Consider the following 24,677-nt stretch of genomic DNA (forward strand, 5'->3'; position numbering starts at 1 on the left):
ATGGCCTCAAGCTGCGCCAAGGGTGGTTTACACTGGATATTAGGAAAAATTTCTTCACCAAAAGAACAGTCAAGCATTGGAACAGGCTGCGCACGGAAGTGGTGGAATCGCCATCCCTGGAAGTGTCCACAAACCGTGTAGATGAGTCCCTCAGTGACATGGTTTAGTGGCGGACTTGGCAGGCCGGGGGTAATGGTTGGACTTGATGATTTTAAAGGTCTTTCCCGACCTAAATGATTTTATGATTCTCTTACAGAGTAAGAAAAGCTTCTGCTTAGAAATCTGGCTCTAATTACAAGTGCTGGATTCTACAGGCCATGAAGTGCCTAAAAATTGTGTTAGCTGTGAGTGCTTGGTAACTTAGAAGATCACTCTTTTATTAGGAGAAGCCAGTGAAGGCTTTCAGTCCTGAAGCTGAGCACTACATACTTTCCTAAATGTGGTGGAGACAGTTACTGCCTTTTTCCTGTACCACAGCCCTGCAAGCCAACAGTCCATGTGACTACTGGAAGCTCTAGCAGTGCTCAGAGGTTGCATTTTAAAATTAGCTAAGTCAAATTAGGCATCATCGCTACATCCCTCCCTTCCCTTTTCTCTTAGTCTCCAAAATCTGGAGAAATAGGGAGTGCGCAGAAAATTCATTTTACATGTAAGGTATTTTGAGCCAGCACAATAAATTATGGATTAAAAAAAAGAAGTAACTTGCCACTCCCTGTGACAAGTAGTAAGTACTACAAGAGTAGGAGGTAAGGTACGTTTCTGTGAAGACACAGAAGTATTTGCTTTCTTGAAGGGAGACTTCTTTTTTTCCTTGATGTCTCTGCCCATGCTGCAGCTGTTTTGGTAGGTTTTGTTGTTTGGTTTTTTTTAAATAGCAAAGCTATTAAAATGTGTTGCATTGAAATGGTTGGTGCATGTGCATCACAGCATATGCGGCCTCCAGTGCAGTGTTTCTCATTCAGTCCCCATTCAGAAGCGTGTTCATTTATCCTCGTTAATTTTTTGTCTTGTTTTGTTTTGTTTTTTGTTCTAGGGCATTTGCATGTTAAAGGAAGTCAAGAAAAAATGTCCAAATCATTGAAAAACTACATAACAGTTAAGGTAATCTCTTTCTGTGAATTGAAGCAATGTATGTTTGTAATATGTAAATATTAATCACAGCCCTCTGGAGAAAAGTTTGGAGAGTGTGCTTATGCTATAGAGAAAGACCTGAAGCAGAGTGTTTCTCTAGTGCTGGTGTACCTGTTTTGGTGGATCCAGATGTAGGAGATCTGCTCCGACTTAGGGCTTGCTTATAGCGTGGATCTTCCTGCCAGCGTTCGTAGGAGCAGCATTTGTGCCCAGTACCAGACTTCTGCATTATAGGTTTGTGGTTGGACTCGATGATATCAAGGGCCTTTTCCAGCCTAAATGATTCTGTTCTATAGTGATGGGTTCTGTCTGTCTGCTCTTAATAGCACATATGCTTTTGGGACTTAGAGAAGAGCAGATGTATTTCCTTGTTCTGCTTTAGGTGAAATGGGACACAGCGTCCATTTCCACAAGACAAGACACATTGGGTGTCTTGTATTCTCCTTTACTTTTATACAGTGCCCTTGCTGATGCACATAGAGCTTTGTCTTTGGCACCCACAAGCAACGTGAATATGTCCTGGTTTGCTGCATCCCAAAGTTTTTGGTGTAGCCCAGAGCAGGGTTTCTGTTCTAGGCGTGCGTGGTACAGCTGTGCTTGGTGCTAGGGTGGCTCCAGTGGTGGCTGACACTTATTGCTAGAACTGGGCAATTTCCTTCCTTTAGACAAAGCTTGAGAACCTCTTTCAGCACATATGTTCCCCTTTGCCCTCTCGGAAGACTTAATTAAAATCCCTTTAAAAAGGAGTTCAATGTGAGCTGCTTTATTCTTAATTCTCCTGATGCTGTCTGGGTACAGTTAAGCCCTGTCTCCTCAGGAAAATTGCCCACTGCTCATGGTTTTCACAGCAATTTCATGAATAGGGTGAAGAAATGACCACAAATGCAATGCATGCAATTAGAAATAACATATAAAAATGTTCTCTCCACATCTGCAGTGGGACTTTTTTGTGCTGAGAAAACAAAAGCTTGAGGTCTGTCTCTCTTCCCTCGTGGGTCTCTGCTTTTAATTTCTGCCCTTAGGCATGGCGAAGAAGTATTAATGCTTCCCTGTAAGTGACTTTCAGTCCAGTAAAACAAATTTCTTCCTGTACAGCCTTTCTGCATCTGGAAGGTTAAGCCTTATGTGGAAGTTTTTACACTCCAAAAGAGGGGAAGCCTACCCAGGGCCTTCCCTTGGTCCTCCAGCTGGCTCCTGTATTCCAGGCTCTCCCCCAGGCACAGCCACCTTGCACCCTCCACATCCAGCTGCCCTGTTTTCCCTCCCCTTTGTCCCCTTCTCTGATTTCCAACCCCCCCCCCCCTTTTTTTAGTAGCTATTAATTCTGACTCCCAAAGTCAAGCATGTTGCAATCATGCACGGCTGAGCAATCTCCTTGGAAAGAGGTGTGATACTTTCTCTACTCAGTTTTTAATGAAATGCCAAGTTGGATGTGGTTTTTTTCCGTTTGGATGGTCCTTTCCCAAATTTGAATTTATTTTGGTACTTTACTCATATTGTTCTACCTGTATATGTTAGCATAAAGCTTCTGGGTGCTGTGGGTACACTCAGTTACACAGATTTTATTTAAAAGAACAACACCAAACAACAACAAAACCAAAGCCTCACCCACTGAAACAAGCAGTGTCACTGTTTATTTCTTGATTTAGTTTGCCCTGATTGCCTCAGTTATTTCTGTTTTCACTTGAGAGGCAGCACATTGCTGGCGCTTGGATAACTTCAGTGTTCAGGCTGGTTTAGTCTGGTAGCAGAAGCTAAACTTTGAAATGTGCATCTTTAAGTACATAAATGTCACTTTCCAGATTTTCTCACTTGTGTTGATTTCTCTGTATGACTTTCTATTTCAGTGGCACTTCAGTGTTACAAACTTACCATCACCAATTTGGAAATCAAAAAAAGAGAAAAAGGCAGGAATGCAGTGTTGACAGTCAATCTGCCACAGCATCCAGCCTTGCTAGAGCAGAGTTGGAAGTGTTGAATGTTTTACCAGTGTACCTTTCAAGCATTTAAGTAGTTCTTTATACTATTAGTATAAATTACACTAATAGTAATAATTTACTCTTTCCTGTAGTAAACTGTAAAGCTGGATAAACATTGGTGAAATTAATGAGGTTTCGTAATTAATACAGGTGAATTCTAGCAATATTAAAAAAAAAAGGTTTTTTTTAGTTCACTCTCTGTTTTTGTATATTCTAGTCCTGCAGAAAATCTACACTTATTTTCTTTTTCAAGGAATCTTTCTTTTTCCATAAAGCTTTCGAAACTCAGGAGCTGTCCTTTCCTGCAAGATTGTATCCCAGTCTTAGCTTGGTAATTTTAGTTTGTTTTTTTTGCAAAGGTCTTCATACAGTGTATGTTTGATCATACTTACAAAGTACTTTTCACTGTCTTATATGTGGCATTGTGTTTAGATCTTGTATAGATGCACATGTATCTTATATGGAATTAAATCTTTCTTAGTTTAGACTTTAAACCAGTGTTATAAAGGTTTATGTCGATCTTAAATTACAAAGATTGGTTGTCATGTTTGTTTGCCTGAAATATGCTGTGGAACTAGTGTAAGGAAGTGGAGCAACCCCTGAAGAAATTGTTTGATGTACTGCTAAAGCTATCTTTTTATGGGTGGAATTTAGGATTTCCTGAAGAAATTTTCATCGGATCAATTCAGGATGTATTGTTTGCGCAGCAGATACAGCTCAGGTAAGGAAAAAAACCCATTATTTGTTGAGATGTGGCTTTCCACACACACACACACTTCCCAAGCTGGCCATGCAGAGGTGTGGTGGAGCGAGCGCTCCTTGTGGTGCCTTGCAGTTCCCTTCAGGTGGGTGAAAAGGTTGGCAATGCTCTGAGGGGCTGTTCTTTGGCTTTTGTGTAGAAAAGCATCTTTACTGAGCACAGTACACAACAATTTGTCTAAATACCTTCCTGAGCTGCAGTTAATTGCGATTCTCAGTTAATTGCACTTTCAGTTAATGAATTACGTCCATCTCTGATTTGCCTCTGTTGCAGTCGCTTGTATTTCAGTCGTGATCAGCTGGTTTTTAAGATGTATCTAGGTAGAGCTTTGCCTTATATTCCCGTAGGGTATGACAAGGGCTTGCAAATAACTTTTTGTCTCCCTGCTGAGTTATCATTCTTTGTCCTGTGGAGTTACTGTGTGTTCAAGCAGTTCTGTGGTGCAGCGCAGCTCACTTAGACCTTGATAACCTAATGATCATCTTGGCTTGGCAAACACTGTTTGTGGGGAGAGGTGTGGGAGATTTTTTGAGCTTCCCTGTCTACACTGTCATATTTCCAGCAGGGAGATGCTACTTTGAACTGGAAGAGGTTTTCATATACCACATGAAAATATTGATTCTGTAGCATTTTTACCAGTTTATTGCGGCCTGCCAAAAGCAGGTGGTAGTTCTCTAACTGCCTCTGGCCTGTTGGCCATCCTAGCATGGTAAGGGAGTGGTGGAGCACAGGGCAGCACCTGCTGTGTTACTTTAGTGGCCCTCTAGCTGCCTCAGATAAAGCACCTCTAGCACTGTGACTGGGAGAGCTGGTGTGGTTAAGGCTCTGTGGCTTTGCTAGTGTCTGTCAGTGTGCAAGCCTTGATAGGTGTACAGTTTTTGGACTGAGAAGTATTTTGCTTGTTAATACCCCTAGTTGCTTGCAGGAGCCACCCGTCCGATCTTCCTGGTGGAGCCGCCTTCTCCTAAGGCAGCTAAAGGCATCGGGAATGCCATGTATCTCTGAACTATTGTGAAGCATGGAATAGTAAAGATACTGCTGGTTATTACCTGCCCATCCGCACTGTGGTAGGAAGGGAGGAGCACATTCAGGTGGGAGGTTTGCTGCAGAACAAGTCCCAGTTTGGAGCAGGAGAGGGGGCAGGCAGTGGGGAGTGCTGCCGCTGCAGGGTGAGGCAGTGGGATGCTGACGTGCTCCAGGTCTCTGTCAAGAGATGAAATACATTGTGCACACATAAATGGCTCCCTGGCTGCAGCTGGGGACACTTGGGAGTCTTGAACAAATGTGTATTTCAAACAGAAGGAAGAAGACTAACACAACACCATCATATGTATGTGTGTGTGTGTATATATATATATGTATATATCTTTTTTTGTCCTGTAAACCAAAGCCAAACGGCTGGCAGTTTCTAAGCTTGCCTCAGCAAGTACTGGCAGTGCCTTTGCTTTATGCAGTTACGTGGAGGGGTTGTGAGCCCCCTGCAGGCAGCAGGGTTGTGTCCTCAAAACACCCTCTTGGTCACCAGAACCGCTGTGGTGATTTTGTGAACCTGAGTGAACTGTAACATTTTGGCCCCTCTGGTCTTTAATTACTTGTTGGTGCTAATAAACATGTGTTTTGTGATTTGGTAATGTAGCAATGATGCAAAAGAGGGAGGGAGTAGGGAGTACAGTGGAGGTTTGTAGAGCTGGGTTTGCTGGTGCCATGCTGTGGGTTTGCAGTGCCTGCAGGCGGTGGCTTAGGAAAGTGCCGTGAATCGGGGAAGAAGAATGGCTTTAATCAAAACAGGCTTCATCAGGATAAGCTTTCATGAAGTATTCCTCATGGAGTTCCTGTAACCAGGGTAATCAGTTGAGTAATCTTGTTGGATATAAATGATCACTTTCAGTATCTCACTGTTTTCTAAAAGTCTGTGGATAGGTCTTTTTTAAAAGCTGAGTAAAGCTTAATTTTTAAAACTAGTGTTAATGAGACCATAATGCAGATTTTTAATTACACACAAGTGGAAAATCTGACAAACATAGGTCCAGACTTATGCCTTATTTATACTGGGGTAAATCATATGGAAAGTCTGTTTAAACATTTAGGCTTCTTTTGGATTTAGGCTGACGGAACTGAGATCAGGTCTCGCATCTGGCTGCTTCTGTCCTCTTAGATCTGCCCCTTTGCTCAGACTGTCTGCTCTAAAGAGTCTGTGTCTGGGCAGCGCTGGATAATTGCACAAAGTAGTTGGCTGTAATGTGTGCAGGATCAGAGGTGAGGCTGCTGTGGAAGCTACAGGTAATGCTCAGTGCTGATGAGATTAGGAATATGCTGCAAGCTGTAGTTTGGCTGTACCTTAGTGTAGAGGTCGGGCATAAAATGGTGAAGCAATACTTCACTGCCTACAAGTGGTGCTTTGATTCAAGTAATCAGCTCTGGTATGATATTCATAGAATCACTGAATGGTTTCGATTGGAAGGGACCTTAAGGATCATCTAGTTCCAATCCCCCTGCCATGGGCAGGGAATCCTTCCAGTAGACCAAGTTGCTCAAAGCCCTGTCCAACCTGGCCTTGAACACTGCCAGGGATGGGGGAGCCACAGCTTCTCTGGGCACCCTGTGCCAGCGCCTCACCACCCTCATGGGGAAGAACTTCTTCCTAATAGCTAATCTGAATCTCCTCTCTTTCAGTTTAAAGCCGTTCTGCCTTGTCCTGTCACTACAGGCTCATGTAAAAAGTGCCTCTCCAGATTTCTTGTAGGTCCCTTTAGGCACTGGAAGCTGCTCTGAGGTCTCCCTGAGCCTTCTCTTCTCCAGGCTGAACAAGCCCAGCTCTCTCAGCCTGTCTCCATAGAAGAGGTGCTCCAGCCACCTTATCTTCATGGCCCTCCTCTGAATGTGCTGCTTATGTTGAGGACACCAGAACTGCACACAGTACTCCAAGGGGGGGGTCTCATGAGAGCAGAGTGAAGGGGCAGGATCACCCTCTTCGACCTGCTGGGCTTTTGATGCAGCCCAGGATACAGTTGGCTTTCTGGGCTGCGAGCGCACACTGAAGCCAGCTCATGTTAAGCTTCTCATCAGTCAACACCCCCAAGTTCTCCTCAGGGCTGCTCTCAGTCCATTCTCTGTATTTGTGCTTGGGATTGCCCTGACCCAGGTGCAGGACCTTGCACTTGGCCTTGTTGAACTTCGTGAGGTTGGCACCTCATAAAGCAGAGCTCTGCTAAGGATGCAGTGAATCATTTACCTTAAGTTTTATCTTTTTTTTTCCAGTGGCTGTGAGAGGCTTTGATGTAAGTGTGTAAGTTGTGTGTGATGAATCCCATTCCAGAAATGCCTTTCTGAGTTTAAACAATTTGTAGTTTCTGTAATAGTTGTCTTTGAAAATTCATATTGTTACTTTAGCTTTGCTACTGTGTGGAAATTGTATATTTAGTGCAGAATCTACTCTGCAAAGTTTTAGGTCCACCTAGATTTCAGATGCTGGTGAAGCAGCCCTTTAAATGTAAGTGCTTGTATTCCTCACAGAGTCAGTGGTGAGGATTAGGCCTCTTTGGAGGTCTCCAAATACAGATTGTGGCTACCTAAATTAGAATAGGAACAAAACTAGAGGTGGGATCAAAGGTATGTCTCTGAAATCTGGGGAGATGCCTAGAAATATATTCAATCCAGGTGCTTTGGAGCAATAACTTCACAGAGAGATTCAGTAATAATGCCAAGTAGCTGTTGCTTCAGTCAGCTTCTAGACAGCTTTTGAATAAGTCTGATACCTTTCCAGTAGGTTATTGCTTTGTCATATGTAGTGATTGTCTTTTATATTGATTTAGTTCACCAAGTGTGCATGAAGAATGGAGTTTTTAATTAAATGGGTAATTAATTGTAAGAAAAGTTTGCTGTGACAAATAATAACAAACTTTTCCTGGAATGACACTGTCTCAGAATATTGTTCCTATGTATGACAGACAACGTCCTCTCTGTCATAACACCCTAATAGATGTTTTTTATTTTCTCCTTAGCAGTAGAATTCAGTGACAAGAGCATGGATGATGCAAAGAACCTTCTTCAGGCAATCTCCTCATTTATTAAAGATGCAAATGCTTATATAAAAGGACAGCTGATATGTGACCCTGTTAGAGAAGACATACTGTGGGAAAGGTAAGTGCATCTCTATCTTAAAGATTGTGATTATGTGAGCAGTGGTTTGCTGGCAGGCTCAGAGGGATGAACAGTTTAGTGTTCTGAGTTCAGTTTAAGAAGCAGGACAAGAAGGACTGAGAAGCAGCCTTCCCTGCCAGCCCTCACCAAGAGCAGGGTTTTTTTTCTTCTTTTCCTAGCCAGCTGCTTTTGCTTGTAGTCTGCTACATTTAGTTCATAGTATTTTTAAAATCCATGTTATTTATCTAGTGTGCCTGTTCTAACACAGGCATCTTTGCCTCTCTCATGTGATGCAAAAGGCAAAGCTATGACTGAAGTTGTGAGGTTTTCTGGGTTGTAAGTGGAATTGTGCGTTAGCGGCTGAAGAAGAGGATGGCTGGAAAGCGATACGCCTTGGGCGTATGAGCATGTGATCAATCTGTCTGGCACTGTGGTATTCAGCAGAGGAGAGAACGGGTTACTAAGAAGCTGGCCAGGGGCAGAGATATCACAGGGAACAAAGAAATTGTTAGTTGCAGCCCTGAGGAGGAGAATCATCTTTGGAGTCCCTTAGGAAAACCAGATCATCTTCCAGGAGAGAGATGTGCTGTGCACTGGATATAAAGCTGAAATGAGTGCAGTGCTCTGGAGTTGAGGTAGGAGGGGAGTTGAGCACCTTGAAGCAATGTACTTACGGACAGCTCTGAGATTGAGATGTTGGATCAGAGAGTAAGTGCTGTAGAAGTGAGAGGTGGCTTCCCTGTGGTACGGGCACCTCCTGGTTAGGGAGCTTGCGGCTGCACTGACTAAGGCTTGCAAGAGGCACTGGAACATGTTACAGGGAAGCAGAGTTGAATTGACTAGTTGTGGTATTTGGCAAAAGCAGGCTCTTCAGCAGAAGGCTGCAGGAGACCTGTTGGTGAGAGGTAAGGCTGAGACATGAGGCACGTGGGGAAGTTGAAGTGGATTGTCAGTGGGGGATATGTCGGAGAGCACAACTTGAGTATCAGTAGATGTAAAACCAACCAAAATGAAATAGAGCTCCTTATTAGGAAAGTGGTAGATATTCAGCAGAGAGGAGGAAGCTTGCAGGGAAGAGTGTTGTGAGGAATGAGTTAGGGCAGCAGCCATCTGATATCTGAGGGGAGGCAGGCATTCCAGGCAAAAACACTCAGAAACCAAGCAAAACAGGGTTCAGGATAGCCCAGAAGTGGTGGGATAGCTTGAGTTTCCCCAGGTAACCCTACTCCCTGAGAGAGGGGGAGAAACAGCGCCCTTGGGTCGCTGCTATCAAGGTCCATTTCACCTGGCTGTGTACAGGAGTGTGCTGCCGGCAGCTGTTCACAGCTCACCCTTTATTCCTGCTGCTGTCCTCATTGCCCAGCTCCAAGTGGTAGCAGTGGGTGGCACTGGTTCTGTGGTGATGAGTGCTGGCTGCCCGCTGGCTTTTGATGCTGTTACACGAACAGTCCTACCAGACCTCTCCACCTGGGCCAAGCCAAGTGGAGTCCTGGGTCTGGGATTAGGCTTTCCTGGGAAATGAGGAAGCAGTGCCTGCTTTTGAGCTGGATCCTGCCAACGGGACTCCTGGCAGACTCTGTGTCAGCTCTCTTCCCAGGCACTGGAGTGATGCATATGATATGGCTTTGGAAGAGAAGCATGCCGTTAGCATGAAAAATGGGCTGCTGGAAAAAGAAAAGAACTTAGCAAAAAAAAACTAAGCAAAAAACTTAGTAACACGCTTAATATCAATCTCATTTTTCATCTGACTTTTATTGGTTAAGGCATTATTGGCTCCTGTGATTAGCCATGTATTTATTGAATGGATGCAGAACGTTGGATTTTGAGATGCATCAAGTTTTTCCCTTTGCAGCTGAAAGATGTATTCCCCCTGGTCAGTGTAGCATTGCCCATCACAGGATAGCTAGGAAGAAAATGAAAGTGTCCTTTCGATGACTCCCTCTGGCTGAATAGCTGATGAATCCAGCGTACTGCTGGCATCTTGTTTGTCTTATCTTAAACGCTACCTTTTCTTCTTGAAGGCTAGCCAACACAAAAGTAGCCGTGAAGGCTGCGTTTGCAGATGACTTTGACACCTCCAGGGCTGTTGCAGCAATTATGGACCTCATTCACCATGGCAACAGACAGCTTAAGGCTGTTACTAAGGTAACCCATTAGGATACAGAGATCAGAAAATGACAGCTGTCCACTGTCCTACTGTTTAATGCAGACAGATTAGTTTATTGTTCACATAAGAAACCAGCAGAAACAAAGCTCCATAAATTGTTGACCTTTGCGGTGCCCATTTGTCCTGGCCGTATTGCAGGAATTGTGTGCTGCTATTGTTTTGTGCTTCCTTGTGTCCAAAGGATGTTTCTTTCCTGCTGCCCTATATTATTTATACCAAAAGGCTTTTGAAAGGCCTGAAACCGCTGTGGCATGCTGCTAATTTTACTGCTGGTTTTATGTTCTTACCCTGCTTCTTTGCGTAATATCCATGCACAGACATCAACCTAAACTGGGAAATGGGGGGTGGTGGTTGCTGGGGGGGCTTTGGGCAGGCAGTCCCAGCTGCATGGGGCAGTCACAGTGGCGAGTTCAGCTTTGGGGGCTGAGTGGCTTAGGCAAATTATAACTATGGCCTCAGCATGCCTGCAGGAGTCTGTTTTCAGATGGCTTTTGGCAAATTGAGACCCTGTTAAGACCTCTTGATGCTGACACAAAGGAGGCGTCTGGTAAGGACAAGACCTGAGCAGTAAGCACAGTCTGAAGCACTACTGGGTTTCCTTTCACCAACAGCTCCTTTTCTAGCTCAAGGCAAGCAGCTCAGCCTTGTTGCTGTGCTGCTTTATTGCCGGTGTCCTCATGTTCCCTGTGTTTGTGCTGTAAAACAAACGTTGAGTACATCATAATACCTGATTTTAAGAGAGAAATAACCTGTTGGTTTAGCAATCCTGTCTCCTCCTGGTCCTATTTTGGCTCTGGCTTTACATTCTGTCCTTGGCCTTATCTTTACAAAATGACTCTCGGGGAATCCCTGACCTGAACCAGTTTGCAGCAGGGCTCTGAAACAGCTTTATTTACCACTCCTAAATAGACTTAGCCTCATTTTCCAGGCATTGCTTGTTTCCCCTGGATTCCTTCTGTCAGTCATTCTGTGGCGAATGGGATGGGGTGTTTGCAGGGCAGCTGACTCAGATTTCTGGTTGCGGTGGTGGAGCTTCCCTGGGTGCAGCCCAGCTGCCTGAGCATTACGTCTTACTGACTGTGCATGTAGCGTTTTCCCCTTAAGAACTGTGTAATAATTTCACATATGCATAACTACTCATTCCTCTCTCTAACCTTCTCACCATCTTACCTTAGTTGGTTCATTGTCTCTTTCTCTCAGTGTTCTGCTTCAGCTCCGTCCAGTTCAGATCTTTTGCAAACTTTAGGTTATGGCTTATCTTACCTTACATTGTGAAACAGTTTTCCCAGAGAAGCTGTGGCTGCCCCATCCCTGGCAATATTCAAGGCCAGGTTGGACGGGGCTTTGAGCAACCTGGTCTGGTGGAAGGTGTCCCTGCCCATGGCAGGGGGGTTGGAACTAGATAAGCCTTAAGGTCACTTCTGACCCAAACTATTCTGTGATTCCGTGATTTCAGGCCCTTATGGAGGTGTCAGAGAAAACCTAGTACCAGCTGATAATTTGGTTGTATATGTCATCACTCTCTATCAGGGAAGGGTTAGTCCCTTAAATTGCTTCTTGGTCTATCGTTTAATCTTGATTTTAATTTCTTAGTGTGTTTGAAATAAATATGGAGGAAAGAAAGAAACACATACGGTGTTAAAAGCATGATTCTGTCGCTGCTGCTGGTGGTTGCTGGTGCTCCCAGGGCATGGTAAGATAAGCCATAAGCTATCTCAAAGCAGCCTTCATGTTGTTTAAATCAATAAGATATTCAAGGATTCGGGGTTTTTTTTAACCATTTGTTTTCTAGGTGCCCTTGAAGCTGGGGTTTTGTTCTTTACTTTGTTTTCACACACACAGCCCTTTCATGCCCAGAAGTGCTGTTTTTAGGTCTAATTTGACTGTGTGCATGTAATGTGTGGCAGGTTCATGTATCTCTTCTCCTCGCTGCGTGTGCTGGTGATAAACTTCCCCACCCCCATTCACTTAAATCTTTTTCTCTTTGTGTTGTGAGATGTTTTTATATCTCTATAAAAGTCCCTGTCCGGGTAGGTGATACTGGTGGAGGTAAATCTATATGATTAGTAACAGTTTTCCCTTGTGGACTAGGCTACAGAGAGATGCTGAGTTCTGTAATATGTATTGACTGGACAATCTCTTTTGAGTGTTTTTTAAACAGGATGCTGGATCTCCTAGAAGCTCTGTTGTGTATGGAAGCATTATTTCCTATATAGAAGGCTTTTTTAATGCCCTTGGGATGTCCTTTGGAGAAAGACAGGTATGAAACATCTCTTCTGTGTGTACTAGTATATGGTAGCAGCGCCAGCATTATGTTTTATAGAATGCTTTCTGAAAGCACCAGATATAACAAAGTTATTTATGGTTTTAGTAAACCTTTCTGCGCTGCTTGCAGTTTCTGTGTGATGTCTGAGGAGAGCATATGAGCAGATGGAGCAAAGCGTGAGCTTTTTTCTTCTTGGAGATACTCCCGTGTGACTTGCGTGGCAATTGTGCCGTGGAAATGAAAGTCTGAGGAATGAAATGAGAAGAAGTTAGCGTTGGAGGCCTTTGACTTGGTCCTGTTATGTGCCTGGCTTTCCGCCAGCTCTTCTTCTTCTTTCTGATGGCTGCACCCAGTGTGACTTCAATAGCCGTAAGAATATTTGTGTATTTGTGGTTGTGACCTCTGAACAGCCAGAGCCGGGGTCCAGCTCCTGCAGAAAGCCATGGTGCAGGGAGGGGAAGGCAGCAGAGAGGGCCCATAATTGGAAATACCTTACATATCCTCTAGTGTTTGAAAAGGTGGTAAGAGTGTGCAGGGAAAAAAAGGGGGGATAGAAAAGCTCAAAGCAAAGTACTGCACAGAGAAGAGAGTTATAAATATGGAGGTGATGCCCTGACGTACGGAAGGGAAGCATTTAAAATGATGCAAGGTGTTAGAGACAAGCAGACTCCTTGTTCTGTGCTCCTCTCCTGCCTGAGTCTGGAGGTGAATACCAAGAAGTTGTAAAATTTCCTTAGAGAAACTGTTCTGCAAAGATTTCTTCTGGAGAGGGGGAGAAGAGGATAAGAAAACACAATTATTCACCCTTTGAAAGTAAGCAATAAATGCATTTATTTACTTTGCCTCTTTGTGGATTTTCTCAAAAAATTTCTTTCATAACAGTGGCTGGATGTGATTTGGCTGTGTGTAACTCCCCATTACCCGTGGTTTGTCATGCTAATTTTTAGTAGTGTACTAAACACTTTTATGTCTGTAAGTTGGATGGCAAATTAGCCATCCAGTTGGATTCCTCCAGGTTCTGGGCTGTCTGTATGGAGGTACCTGCTGCACCTCTGTTTTTGCTGAAATAAGTGTCTGATTGCTTTTCTTTTTTGCATGCTGTGCTGGTTTCTCTGTGGCAGCAGGGTCAGCAGAAGGTGTTGGTGAGAGATAGGAAGGAAGGAGCATGTCAGACTCTTCTGTCCCTTGGTGGTTCTAGCAAATGAATCAATCAAAATCTTCATTAGAAGGGTCGTGGGATGCCACAAGCTAGTAAACAAAATGGTGCAGGGATTGTTCTCCGACTTTGAGACTACCTACAACAGCTCAGCATCCAACCTCTCTTGCCCTTTAGTTGGGTGATCCCAGGCATGCGGCTTGTGGGAGCAGTCCCTGACCACTGTGGGTCCCGGTTTGTGGGGTGCCTGGGAGAGGGCTAGCTTGCCTGTCCTAACAATTTAATGTAGAGATTAGGGGGAGTGGCATTTGGGCCCTCTTCATTTGGGTGTTTGCATATAGCCTGTGGCTCTGTGTTGCTCCCAGGATGGGTTCATCTTGGCTAATGAGCCTTATATCTAATGTAGCTGCCTGTGCTGCTGCAGTAGTCAGTGGAGAGAGAGGCACTGCTAAGGGATAGCTCATCTTACCCTCGTGGCTGTGTAAAATAAGGCTGCCCGTCTCTTTCCATTGGCAAGAGAAGAAGCCTGGACAACCGCAGGGAGGTAAGATGAATCTGTCTGAAAAGACGATGGGTGGAAACTGTCGTGTCTGTTTTAGAGCTGGGGAGCAAAGGTGAGGGGTTTAGCTCTGCTGAGGAGTGCTGTATTGTGGGTGCAGCTGGGGGCAAACAGGTGATCATCTGTGGGGTAGGCAAGGGCCCGGTTTCCATGTAAAACTTCTTAGGAGCTCTTTGGATTGCTTGGTTCTGCAGGAGAAATTAGATAGCAGCCCCGAGAGGTTACACTGTGTTTTATGTGGAAATTGGGTTGGTTCATGTCCTAAAGCTGCCCATCGTTTAGAGGATCTTGCCTTGTGTTATGAGTAGGTGCCTCATTGGAACTTTGGCAGTGGTGTTTGTAGAGGTGCATTTCTTGCTCCCCTCATCGTTTGTTTTTCATCTCTCTCCCATATTTAAGCAGAGGTGGTGGATGCACCATCTCTGGAGATATTTAAGACCAGGCTGTATGTGGTTCTGGGCAACCTGATCTAGTTGAGGATGTCCCTGCTCATTGCAGTGGGTTGGACTGGATGACCTTTGGGTCCCTTCCAACCCAAACTATTCTATGATTCTATGATTCTATGATTTATCCTGCTCTTTTTCCTGCCCCAGGTTACGATGGAGCATTTCTGGCACTTAAATTTATTACCTTCGTCAATCTCAAACTTCTTCTTTAGTATGTTTTGAAAGTTTGGGGAATTTGCTGCCTCTTACAATTGTGTAGAGCACTGAGCATCTCTTCAATAGCCTCCCCCTCACCACCTCCTCCTCCTCTTTGTTTGCTTCAGTCAGTGACCTCTGAAACTACTCCCTTTCATTTCCATCCTGCTGTTCAGTGACTAAATACAGTCCCCTCTAGCTTTAATTACTCAGCTGCTCTTACGCTCCCAGTCGAGCGTTGCTGCCAGCAGCTTCGCCCCCCGGCCTTGGTGTGCTTTACATTTCACTGCTCCATTGTCTGCTCCCCCTCTTGTGCCTTGGTGATAAAATACTGCAGTGGCGTTTTCTTGCTTGGTGGAGGTTTGTCCTGTTCCTCCCCCTTAGGAGTTTGCCTGTAATGAGGAGCAGGGAGGGTGTTTCTGCTGAGAGCGGGAGCCGGGCGGTGTCGGTCCCAAGGAGCAGTCCTCCTCTCCGGCTCGCACCTGAGCTCCCGGCCTGGCAGCCATCGGAGCGGGACCCTCAAGGAGGAGCGAGGCCATTCCCTTCCCATGGTGTTGACCAGCAGGGCTCTGCCAAGCCAGAGGAGGCTGAGGAAGCTTGGAGCTGGTTGAGGGAAGGAGGGGGCCAGGCAGCAGCCAGAAAACACTCACTGTGCACAGTGGCTGCTGCTTGGTCAGGTCTTTTTTGGTGGCTGGAACTTCGGATAAGGTGGATCAGATAAGCTCTGTGGACTTGGGGAGGTTTTTTCTGGATGCAAGGAGAAAGGATAGTCCAGAGACTTAAAGCCAAAGTACTTACTTCTCCTGGTTTGTGTTTCCTGAAGAAAGTCTGGAGCTCGGAGGTGGAGGAAGGGGCTGCTGCGCTCTCTAGCTCTGTAGATGTTTACAGCTGAGGGGCCACTGGTGCTGGTGGCTGGGCTTCCCTTGCTGTCGTGTTTGGCTGTTACCAGGCCTTTCTTCCATTAATTTGTCCAATTCCTTTTTAATTTATGCATGTTTTTGGCATCTCGGAGGTTTCCTGTGGTGATGAGTTCCACAGTTGGGTTATGAAGCATGTTATATTCACATGAGAGCTCCAAAATAGACACTTTCCTGTGTAGGAATACGCTGAACTACTTCAGCGTAACTTTTTTGTCTAGCATTAGTGAGATTGTGACATTTTAATCATACCAATGCATGGAAGATACGCAACCAAAAGAGATGATGAGGCCTCAGTTTATGCTGCTAAGTTGGGGTTGACTTTTAAATCAGAGAATCATATTGGTTTGGGTTGGAAGGGACCTTAAAGACCATCTAGTTCCAACCCCCCTGCCCTGGGCAGAGACACCTTGCACCAGACCAGGTTGCTCCAAGCCCCGTCCAGCCTGGCCTTGAACACTGCCAGGGATGGGGCAGCCACAGCTTCTCTGGGCACCCTGTGCCTGTGCCTCACCACCCTCATGGGAAAGAACTTCTTCCAAATATCTAATCTAAGTCTATCCTCTTTCAGTTTAAAGCCATTCAATCGTTCTCAGATGTTTGTAAAGCAACCTGTTTGGTGTCTAGGTGGCTCTGGGAGGGGACAACTCTGCTGTGCTCTCCAGCGTCATTGACGAGCTCGTGCAGTTCCGCACCAAGGTCCGTCATTACGCACTCGCTCTGCCAGAGGCAGCAGAGACTGCGCCAGTGGAGGGTGATGCAGGAGCCAAAGGATCGAAACGGGAAGAGAAGGAAAAGAGGCAGCAGCTAATGCGGGAGAGAAAACCCCTCCTGGAGGCCTGCGACAGTCTGCGTGAAGACCTTGCTGCCTTTGGAATCCACATAAAGGTACAAGTAACCCTATGAAACCATTAGTCGCTTCTTAAGGCAACATTTGGTTTTGCCCTTTGTGCCCCTCCAGCAGCTTTCGGCTGCAGCAGCAGCCGGTAGAAGTAGTTAAGCCCTTGCCTGGTTGCACTGCTAGTCTTCTGCTCCCCTTCAGCCTTGTGCCTCCATGCAACCTGTACCTACTTCTGCAGTTACTAAGGGTGTGCTATTTAGCTACTGAAAATACCGTAATACTCAGAAATCCCTAGATTTCCCAAGTTCAATCCAGAAGGAAAAGTATGAGTAATGTGTGTAATCTTTGAAATGATTGCAGAGGAACTGGAAAGTAAACTGAGATGACTTATGGAAACAATGCCTTCCTTCTACCCTCCACGCATTCAAGTCTTAGTGACAAAGTATGTTTTCAGCAACTCCATTCCCAACTGTTCCTGTGCCATAAGTACTTTGCCAGATTCCTCTACCACTCCTGTCTCCACCCTGCTTCCTACTTTTGGCCTATACCAAATACCATTGTTCTTTTCCTCTTCCATTACCCCAATGGTCGTTCCTACTCAAGAGAAATCTCTTCACCAGCTTACTGTCTCCTCCTGGTTTCAGGGTGCCCTGTTGCTGCTTTAACAGGTGCTGCTTCTGCCAGTTCCCCTTGCTTCACTGCCCTCCTCCCCTCTGCTCCAGCCCTCGCTGGGTCAGTGTTGCTCGTTGTGTACAGAGTAATCCCCCACTTTCTCTCCTGTGTCTTTCTCCCTCCCTCCAAGGTGCTCATTTTTCCCTCACATGGTTTTACCAATGGGAGGATATAAAGCACAGTGACATTAGGCAGTGACAGCATTCATCCTCTTTAATTGCTGAATGTGAGAGCTGTCATTTGTCAGCACACCTATTAAAACCAAACTGAAGTGTGGTCAGCTGCCTCGTGATCTCAGATGAAAGCAAGTGCGCTGAAACGAACTGGGGTAGGGGCCAAGTGCAGCGATGGTGAGCTACAGCTGTGAAAGCAAAGGAAGACTGTGGGAAGTGGGAACATCTGCTTCCTTGTTTGTATGTAGCTAAATCATCGCTCCACTTACCTGTCAAGAAAGTTTGCAAATCCAAACAACTGCACTGAGACAAACTCTTGGAGAAGATGACCCCCTTTTGATCTGTTTGGCAAAACAGCTGCAGCCCCACCTCCACCCTTCTGCAGATTTGTTTTTAAAGGGATTTATGGACATTTAATAACCTCCTGGAAATTGCCCTTAGTCAGGATTCAGCCCATTCCATTTATTTCAATTGTCTTTTTTAATAACCTGGAGCTCAGCATAATCTGTCTTCTGCTTGTCCCAGAATAGTTTGCTCCCGAAGCCAAAGCAGACGTATGAGCACACACAGCCCACTGAGCTCCCTCTTTCTTTGCTGATCCCGTAGAAGGTGTGCTGTGGAGCTGGCCCAGACCTTGCCTTTGCAAATCCCAGAGGAGTCCCACAAACTGAGCGATGTGACATGACACGGTGCCGCCCGAGGCAGGGCTCTCACCACCCTCAGCACGGATCTGCTTGGCTGGGTGGGTTGGCTGTTGCTGAAGGTGTTGTGCTAGCGCAGGGCCGAGCAGCTGGTCCGGCTTGCCTTGTAAGTGCTTGAGGACGTAATCTGAATTTCTCTTGTCTACCCAGCCTCTGATTTCCATGAAACTTTTATGAGCCCCACGATGAGCACACGGTAACGCATCTGTTGTGTGTGGCTGAGGTCAGTCCATGTGCAGGAGCAAAAGCTGCAGAGCAGATGAAGCAGAGCGGCCTCATCTCTGCCCAGTGCAGACTATGAACCCCTGGTATGTGGCCAGGCAGGGAGAGGTTGGCTGGTCTAGGGGAGGAGTGGCAACTTAGAGAACGCTAGTAACTTAATTCCCTTAAAAATGGAAGCAAGAGTAGTTTCCCTTTTGTAGCAAGGGTAGTTTCTCCTTCAGCTTGTAAGCTCGTGCTTTCTGTACACTGGTTTCTTCTCTCACGCTGCTCAATGCAGATGACGTTCTGTTTGTCTGAAGCTACAGATCTTGCAACAAACATTAAAATATCCACCGGTCTTTTCACGTTGCAATAGCGTGCTTGAAATGCAGGCTGATCTGTGCTACCACGTGAGGTGTAGATTGGGCATTTTTGCATCAAAACCAGTTTTCACTTTCAGCTGAAGAAAATTCTACATTGTATTCCAGCCTCTCTCATGAGTCAGAGCTCATGTAACATTGTACATTAACTTTTATTGTCAACAATTGCAGTTGAACATCTAGATCTTGAGTCAGAAATACTCAGTTTGACTGCAATACTGTCAGAAATGACAGTATTACATTAGATACTTATAGCAACAGGCTATTGTCCTAAAATTCAGAATGAAATCAAGTATGTTAGGCAGTACCTTCTCATGTATTGTCATAAGAAGAGCTGTTTCCCATGTATATGAGCCATTTAAACATGAAAGTGTGATTGATTGCCTGAGTTTAACAGAGGTTACTCATAGGATATTGACTCTACACCGCTGCAGCATCCCACACAAAAGAGGTGACATTTCTATTGTGGGGTTTTTTCCTTAACTGGGAAGAACTATCGGGGTTTGTTTGACAACTTTGGGTGTTATTAGTAACAGCTGCATTCCTGTGAGATGGTATCTCCACCTCCGTTACCTAATGGGATGAATAGCTGTGCTGTACAGAGCTTGGTGAAAAGCCTCTGCCTCCACGTACCTGCATGTGTGATACCCGTGTGATCCAGACTGCTGGGACTGATCTGCTCACTTCTTCTTCCAGGACAGAGCTGCTGTTTCAACGTGGGAAATGGCGGAAGGAGGAGGGCAAGCAGAGGAGCAGGCTCAGAAAAAATGCTGATCCTTCATCTTTGGACTTGCTGGGGTTTTTTTATTTCAGCTGCTTTGGCAGCAGTTGTAAATACTAATACTTTCCAAATAAAGTCTTTGGAACAGAATGGCTAGAATGGAAAGATATAATCTGAGCAAAGCTGTTGACACTAGTAGCAGGTAAATAAATAGAGGACTTGCAGCTGGTAGGTGGAAGCATCCAATCCACAGGGCTGTGTTGCCTGACACTGGCCTCAGCATATTCCAATGGAGGCACTGCCCCAGCCTGCTTGCTGTGTGATCTGCCCTCACACCCTGCTCTGCTGAGCTGGCACTGGGAATTAAAACATAGTGAAGACAGAGGTGAGAACTTCAGTGTTTCCACCCTCAAACCAGGCCTTAGTTCAATGTTTTAAACATTTGTGTTTCTCTCAGACAGGAGGAGGTGACACTTTTAGCCTTTGGGTATTTCCTTACTGCTGTGTTGTGCTGTTTTGGTCCTGTGAAATCTTTAACTGCACTAGGATGGTATCCAGTCACCTGTCAGACCTGGTACCTTTTTAGTTTGGTTCTGCAGAGAACACCACATCAAGACTTTCCTAGCTCTGGGAATGGAGCAGGGCTCAGGGTCTCTCCATCAGAACTGGGAAGATAAAATTAGATATTTTAATTATTATCACCTGTTCAGTTACCTTCCCCCCCCCACCTTTTGCCATGTTTGTGTTAAAAATAGAGGCCTGTCTTACACATGAGGTGACCTGAGTGTACACAGGGCTTGTACTTACCTGCTGGCGTACTTTCTTTAAATCAATTTATGAAAAGAGAACAAAAATAAGAACATGGCTTCTGCTACAAGGAATTTCATTTGGAAATACAGTTCACACAAGTAATATGTTCAAAAGGATAAAGGCTTGCTTTTATATTATTTAGAGCAAAAGGTGTAGCTGTTTTTCTGCTCCCCTTCTGGCTATAGGTACCCCTAGAGAAAACAGGGGTGTCTTCATCAGCACTTTGGCAGATGCTTATGTGACTCTGTTGGTACTTTACAGTTGCTAGTGGCTGTATTGCTCTAGGAAACTCAAATGAATGGTGAACAGCTCTGCTGCTGGGGGAACACACCAAACAAAGTACACACGGTCACTTTGCTATTATTTTTATTTCCTACCAGAAGAAACTGCTACATTGCCAGAATGTTTAAAAATCGTAACAATTCGTATACAGTAGTGAAGAACAGAGTTACAACTTCTGTGTAGATTTAAAACCAACACCACAGGTTGAAATCTGTACCGAGCTCTGGTAATTGATTGATTTCGCCTACGAATGCCATTTAGATGATAATACCACTGCTGTTCTAAATACAAAACCAAAGATCTGGTCACTTTAAAAGAAATCCAGTAGCTGTTTTAAAATCAGTTTTTAACTCTGATTTTATTTAAAGGAGTCAGGCTTCTCAAATAGTTTTAGGGGGAAAAAACAATAGTAGCTTTATTTCCCCAGAGATGTAGACAGTTTACAAAACTGCTTAAACACCAAAACCCATCATCTCTTATGAGTAGATGTTGCTCTAATCTTAAAAAGTCTGTGAACCTTCATAGACCCAAACTGAGCAAACATTTAAAAACCTATTTTAAAAATAGGTAACTGCTTTAAAAAGAAAAACAAAAATGCATCGGGGTGAGGTAGTAGTCACAGTGCATCCAGAAATATCAACTATAAGGGCTGAGGGGAGATACTTGGAGCAGCTTTTCTGGTTCCAGGTGCTTTCTGTGGGCAGCTATTGTAAGGAACAAGAAAGCTATTTGACTAGTAGCGTGGCACCATATGCCAACCTAGAGCTAGAGCACTGGGAAAGAGTGGCTGCAGTGAATACAGAACATCTATTGCAGTAGCTAGACACATATGCTTGTTCCTGCATTTTAAGGAGTATATACACCTGGAGCTAGACTATAGGTTTAAGGGCAGTACCCCCTTAAACATACTTCACATGACCTTGTCCCTCTCTCTGTGTTGGTTCTATCCCTGCAAGCTTTGACTCTATTTCCAAATGTTTAAGAAATGATACTGTGCAAAGTCACACACAGCTGCTTCTTTATACCCAACACTCCTCGGCCCTGCCAGTGAGGTACGGCCTTAACTATTAAAGATCCCTTCTGTCTTGCTAAGGATCAAGCAAAAAGCCCCTGAACTCAGACACTGCACTTGGAGCTTAACCACCAACCACCCTTTTCCTATGCCAGCCTTTGCCTTGCAGGGTACGGCTGCCTGCACACCCCTGGAAGGTGCAAGTATGTGCTGTTGGCTGCCCTTGGTGCCTGCAGTTCATACTCCTCCTGGTTAATGGATACCTACCTATGAACCGATATGCTGATCATCTCGGAGCTCTAACTCAGCAACCCATTTGAGTTCTAAAAACACTTCACTCCTCCTGATCACTGAGAGGCTGCCCAGTTCAGGTAGGTATCACTGAGTTTCTTACCCCGCCTAGCACCTCTCCAGATGGTAATTCCACAAAAGTTTATCGTACCAAGTTCTAGATGAGTCCAGGCCAATTAAAGGAATAGAAAACATTTTTTTTCAGGTAAGCATAATTACAGTTTAACACTAAGATACCTACAGTACAGCCTTGTTCTGAGATGGGGCAACCTTTTAAAGAACACCCCCCCCCCCCAGGATGTTGGAGGAAGGGGGTGTCCTGTCAAAAATGAGCGCTGCCTCTGGGACCGGGAATGGGAAAAGGCAACTAATTACATTCAAAATCTACAGCAACTCTCATGCATTCCCTTTCCGAAGAGGCTTACTTTTTGCTGCTTAATATACTAGCATGGCAAAAATGAAGTGCAATAGCTAATTCTAGACAGAGGGTCTAAGAATGAAAACATGATAAGCTTGGTGCAGTCCAAGAACTTCAGTTGAGCTGGTGGAAGAATTTTATCTAAGTATCAAGTGCATTTATTTTTTGCTGTTCACACCTTAGTTATTGCTCAATAACTATCAAAAAGAACAGAGGAATACTTTCAGTTTAGTTTTATTATATTATAACAGATCTGCAACTACAGCTTATTCCAGCCAAAACATTTTTGTATCCCAAACTCTTAAAAAATATCTACATTAATCATATTTTTCTATTCTGAAAAATAAAAAAAATCTACCTAGCATTCCAATGCTGCTACAGCACTTGAGAGGGTGTGTTACTTAGGGAAATTCTACGGTAAATGTAATTACTCTTGCAGCCATTGCTCTTCCTTTCCTTCTTCTGCGCTCCTTTGGCTTCAGGTCTCAAAAAGTTTGTTAAACGCTGTTCCAACTTCTGAAACCATGTCGGAGGCAGTCATTGAACGTCCGAATTTCTGAAAGGCTTGGTGGTTAGACTGCCTCGTGAGGGAGCACGCTCCAAACGCAGCCACCAGAAAGGGATTTTGACTAAAAGGGAAAAACAAGCAAACATCAGGAACAAAATCTGAACACTCCTGTGTAATTCAGAAGGTGGTGGACGTAATCTTTGCACCTATAAGTGTTTGTCAGCATTGCTGGGAAGGCCTCTTCAGCAAACACGTGTGTTTCTCAGACTCTTGCACTGCACAACACCTTTGCCTGAGTTTCTTTTAAGATCTACTTCCCTTTCCATAGCACAGACTGTGACTGAGAAACACAACAATGGCCAAAGGATGCAAAAGGAAAACATGCTTCAAAAGAGGGTGAGAAGATGATCCATGTCTAGTTTTATCCATGTGAAAAGTTATCCTTTCCTTCAGAGGAAGACTGAAGTCTCACCTGGCAGCTTTTTAACTCCCTTTCCTCCCCACTCACCGGGTAACTCAGTCTGGTTTAGATTGTAGGGGGTGGGGGAAAGACAAGAGATGATTTTTAACAGGGCTATAGTCACCGCTCCAGGGCCTTCATTAGCCTGAAACCATCAGCCTGCAAATGGTACAGTGGCAGCTATAGACTGCAACAGAGATTAAGGCACTCTCTTAATGCCTCCTACGTGCTTACAAACTGCCTGAGAGTGCACCCAGCCCCAGTCCTCCAGTGCTGAACCCTCCCCAGAGAAGACAGCAGAGCCCTGCCACCTTCAGAGCACCTTCTCACAGGCTGGGGCCACGGGAGCCTTACAGCACCAGCGCAGAGGAAATCAACTGCAGAACCATCCAGCAGCCGGCCTCGGGCGCCAGCTGCTGCCTGGTGAAAAACCTTGCAAAGCTCAGCCATGGCTGGGGGACAGCTGCCTCCAAGTCACCAACTCCTGTGCCAAGTATGAGTTTTGTGAAGGATCATGATACAAAACACAGGCAAAACAGAATGCGAGTTTACAATTTGGTGTTACCAAGGCAGCTTTGAGTATCTTTTCCTTGAAACCAGCACCTTCATACGCTCATCAAGGTGCAGGAGTATTTACGCCATCTTGAGAGTCAATCCTGGATGCCCAAATACTACTCTTTAGCATGAGATGTGCACAGGTTTCTGGGCTCAATACGGTTAACGCGGCTGTTTCTAAGGTTGCTGCATAACCAATCTGAAACACTGTACTCCAGAGACATCACCTTAACACCCTCTCTATTTAACAGAAGCATCCTCCCTACTATCCCATTAGCACCCCTGAAAGCCAGTGCAATGTTAATGTTTCAAAATCCTGCTCTGCCCAGACTCGATTTGAAACAAGAGAGGCAGGCACAGGCATGGAAGGACTGGCTGGGCTGCCTGTGGTGCAGTCTGCAAGCTGATGCCCTGATTCACTGAGCTCCAAAAGCTCCTCCTTTTCCTGAAACACACGAGAGAAACAGGACTGGTACAGCAGGTGTTTGAGAAGGGTCACCTTAACACCACCACCACCACAGGAGGCACAATGTATTGCTGATGCTGATTACACTCCCACTTTTCCTTCATCTAGAAAATAAAGGAGTTTCTGAGTGAGCTGCCTGGAAAAGCCACAGGAGCCCAAGTCGGAAAGCCTGGAGAACACGTGCTGCGTTTGCTAATCTCTCCAACAATTTAATACTGATCTGTTGCGCACCACGCAAAAATGAAGTCATGCTTTTAATGAAGTGAAACAGAATTCCTCCTCCAGTGGCAGCTGCAATTTCAGATATACAAGCAATCTTGGTTTCATTTTTCATCCTGTTAGCTTTCAGAATTTTAAAGTCTGGTTCAACTGGTCCCTCATTCCTCCTGGGGGACACAAGTAACCAACTAGTTACCTCCCATGCACATCTAACTGTGTGCATCTGCACGTAGCATCCAAAAGACTGCAAC

The 24,677-nt window shown here is 45.0% G+C and overlaps 2 protein-coding genes across 18 annotated transcripts in view; one reads left to right on the forward strand and one right to left on the reverse strand.

Annotated features, from left to right (window-relative positions):
- CARS2 (cysteinyl-tRNA synthetase 2, mitochondrial) overlaps positions 1-19,570 on the forward strand; it is a 35,179-nt gene extending 15,609 nt beyond the window's left edge. For 4 of the 12 annotated variants that reach the window (XM_030477841.1, XM_030477830.1, XM_030477838.1 and 1 more), the window contains 8 exons: positions 1,034-1,101; positions 3,765-3,831; positions 7,872-8,010; positions 10,032-10,155; positions 12,339-12,437; positions 16,344-16,604; positions 18,009-18,144; positions 19,381-19,570. In XM_030477841.1, the coding sequence (XP_030333701.1) occupies positions 1,034-1,101; positions 3,765-3,831; positions 7,872-8,010; positions 10,032-10,155; positions 12,339-12,437; positions 16,344-16,604; positions 18,009-18,144; positions 19,381-19,562 (1,076 nt within the window). In that variant the 3' untranslated portion in view covers positions 19,563-19,570. Of the gene's footprint in view, positions 1-1,033; positions 1,102-3,764; positions 3,832-7,871; positions 8,011-10,031; positions 10,156-12,338; positions 12,438-16,343; positions 16,605-17,927; positions 18,210-19,380 lie in introns of those variants that run through there. The other 8 variants (XR_003990324.1, XM_030477831.1, XM_030477836.1 and 5 more) reach the window with 8 other exon arrangements.
- Positions 19,571-20,564: 994 nt separating this feature from the next.
- NAXD (NAD(P)HX dehydratase) overlaps positions 20,565-24,677 on the reverse strand; it is a 51,561-nt gene continuing 47,448 nt past the window's right edge. For all 6 annotated transcript variants that reach the window (XM_030477846.1, XM_030477842.1, XM_030477843.1 and 3 more), the window contains one exon: positions 20,565-22,847. In XM_030477846.1, the coding sequence (XP_030333706.1) occupies positions 22,697-22,847 (151 nt within the window). In that variant the 3' untranslated portion in view covers positions 20,565-22,696. The remainder of the gene's footprint in view (positions 22,848-24,677) is intronic.

The sequence above is a fragment of the Strigops habroptila genome, chromosome 2, assembly GCF_004027225.2.
Source record: "Strigops habroptila isolate Jane chromosome 2, bStrHab1.2.pri, whole genome shotgun sequence".
Lineage (NCBI taxonomy): Eukaryota > Metazoa > Chordata > Aves > Psittaciformes > Psittacidae > Strigops > Strigops habroptila.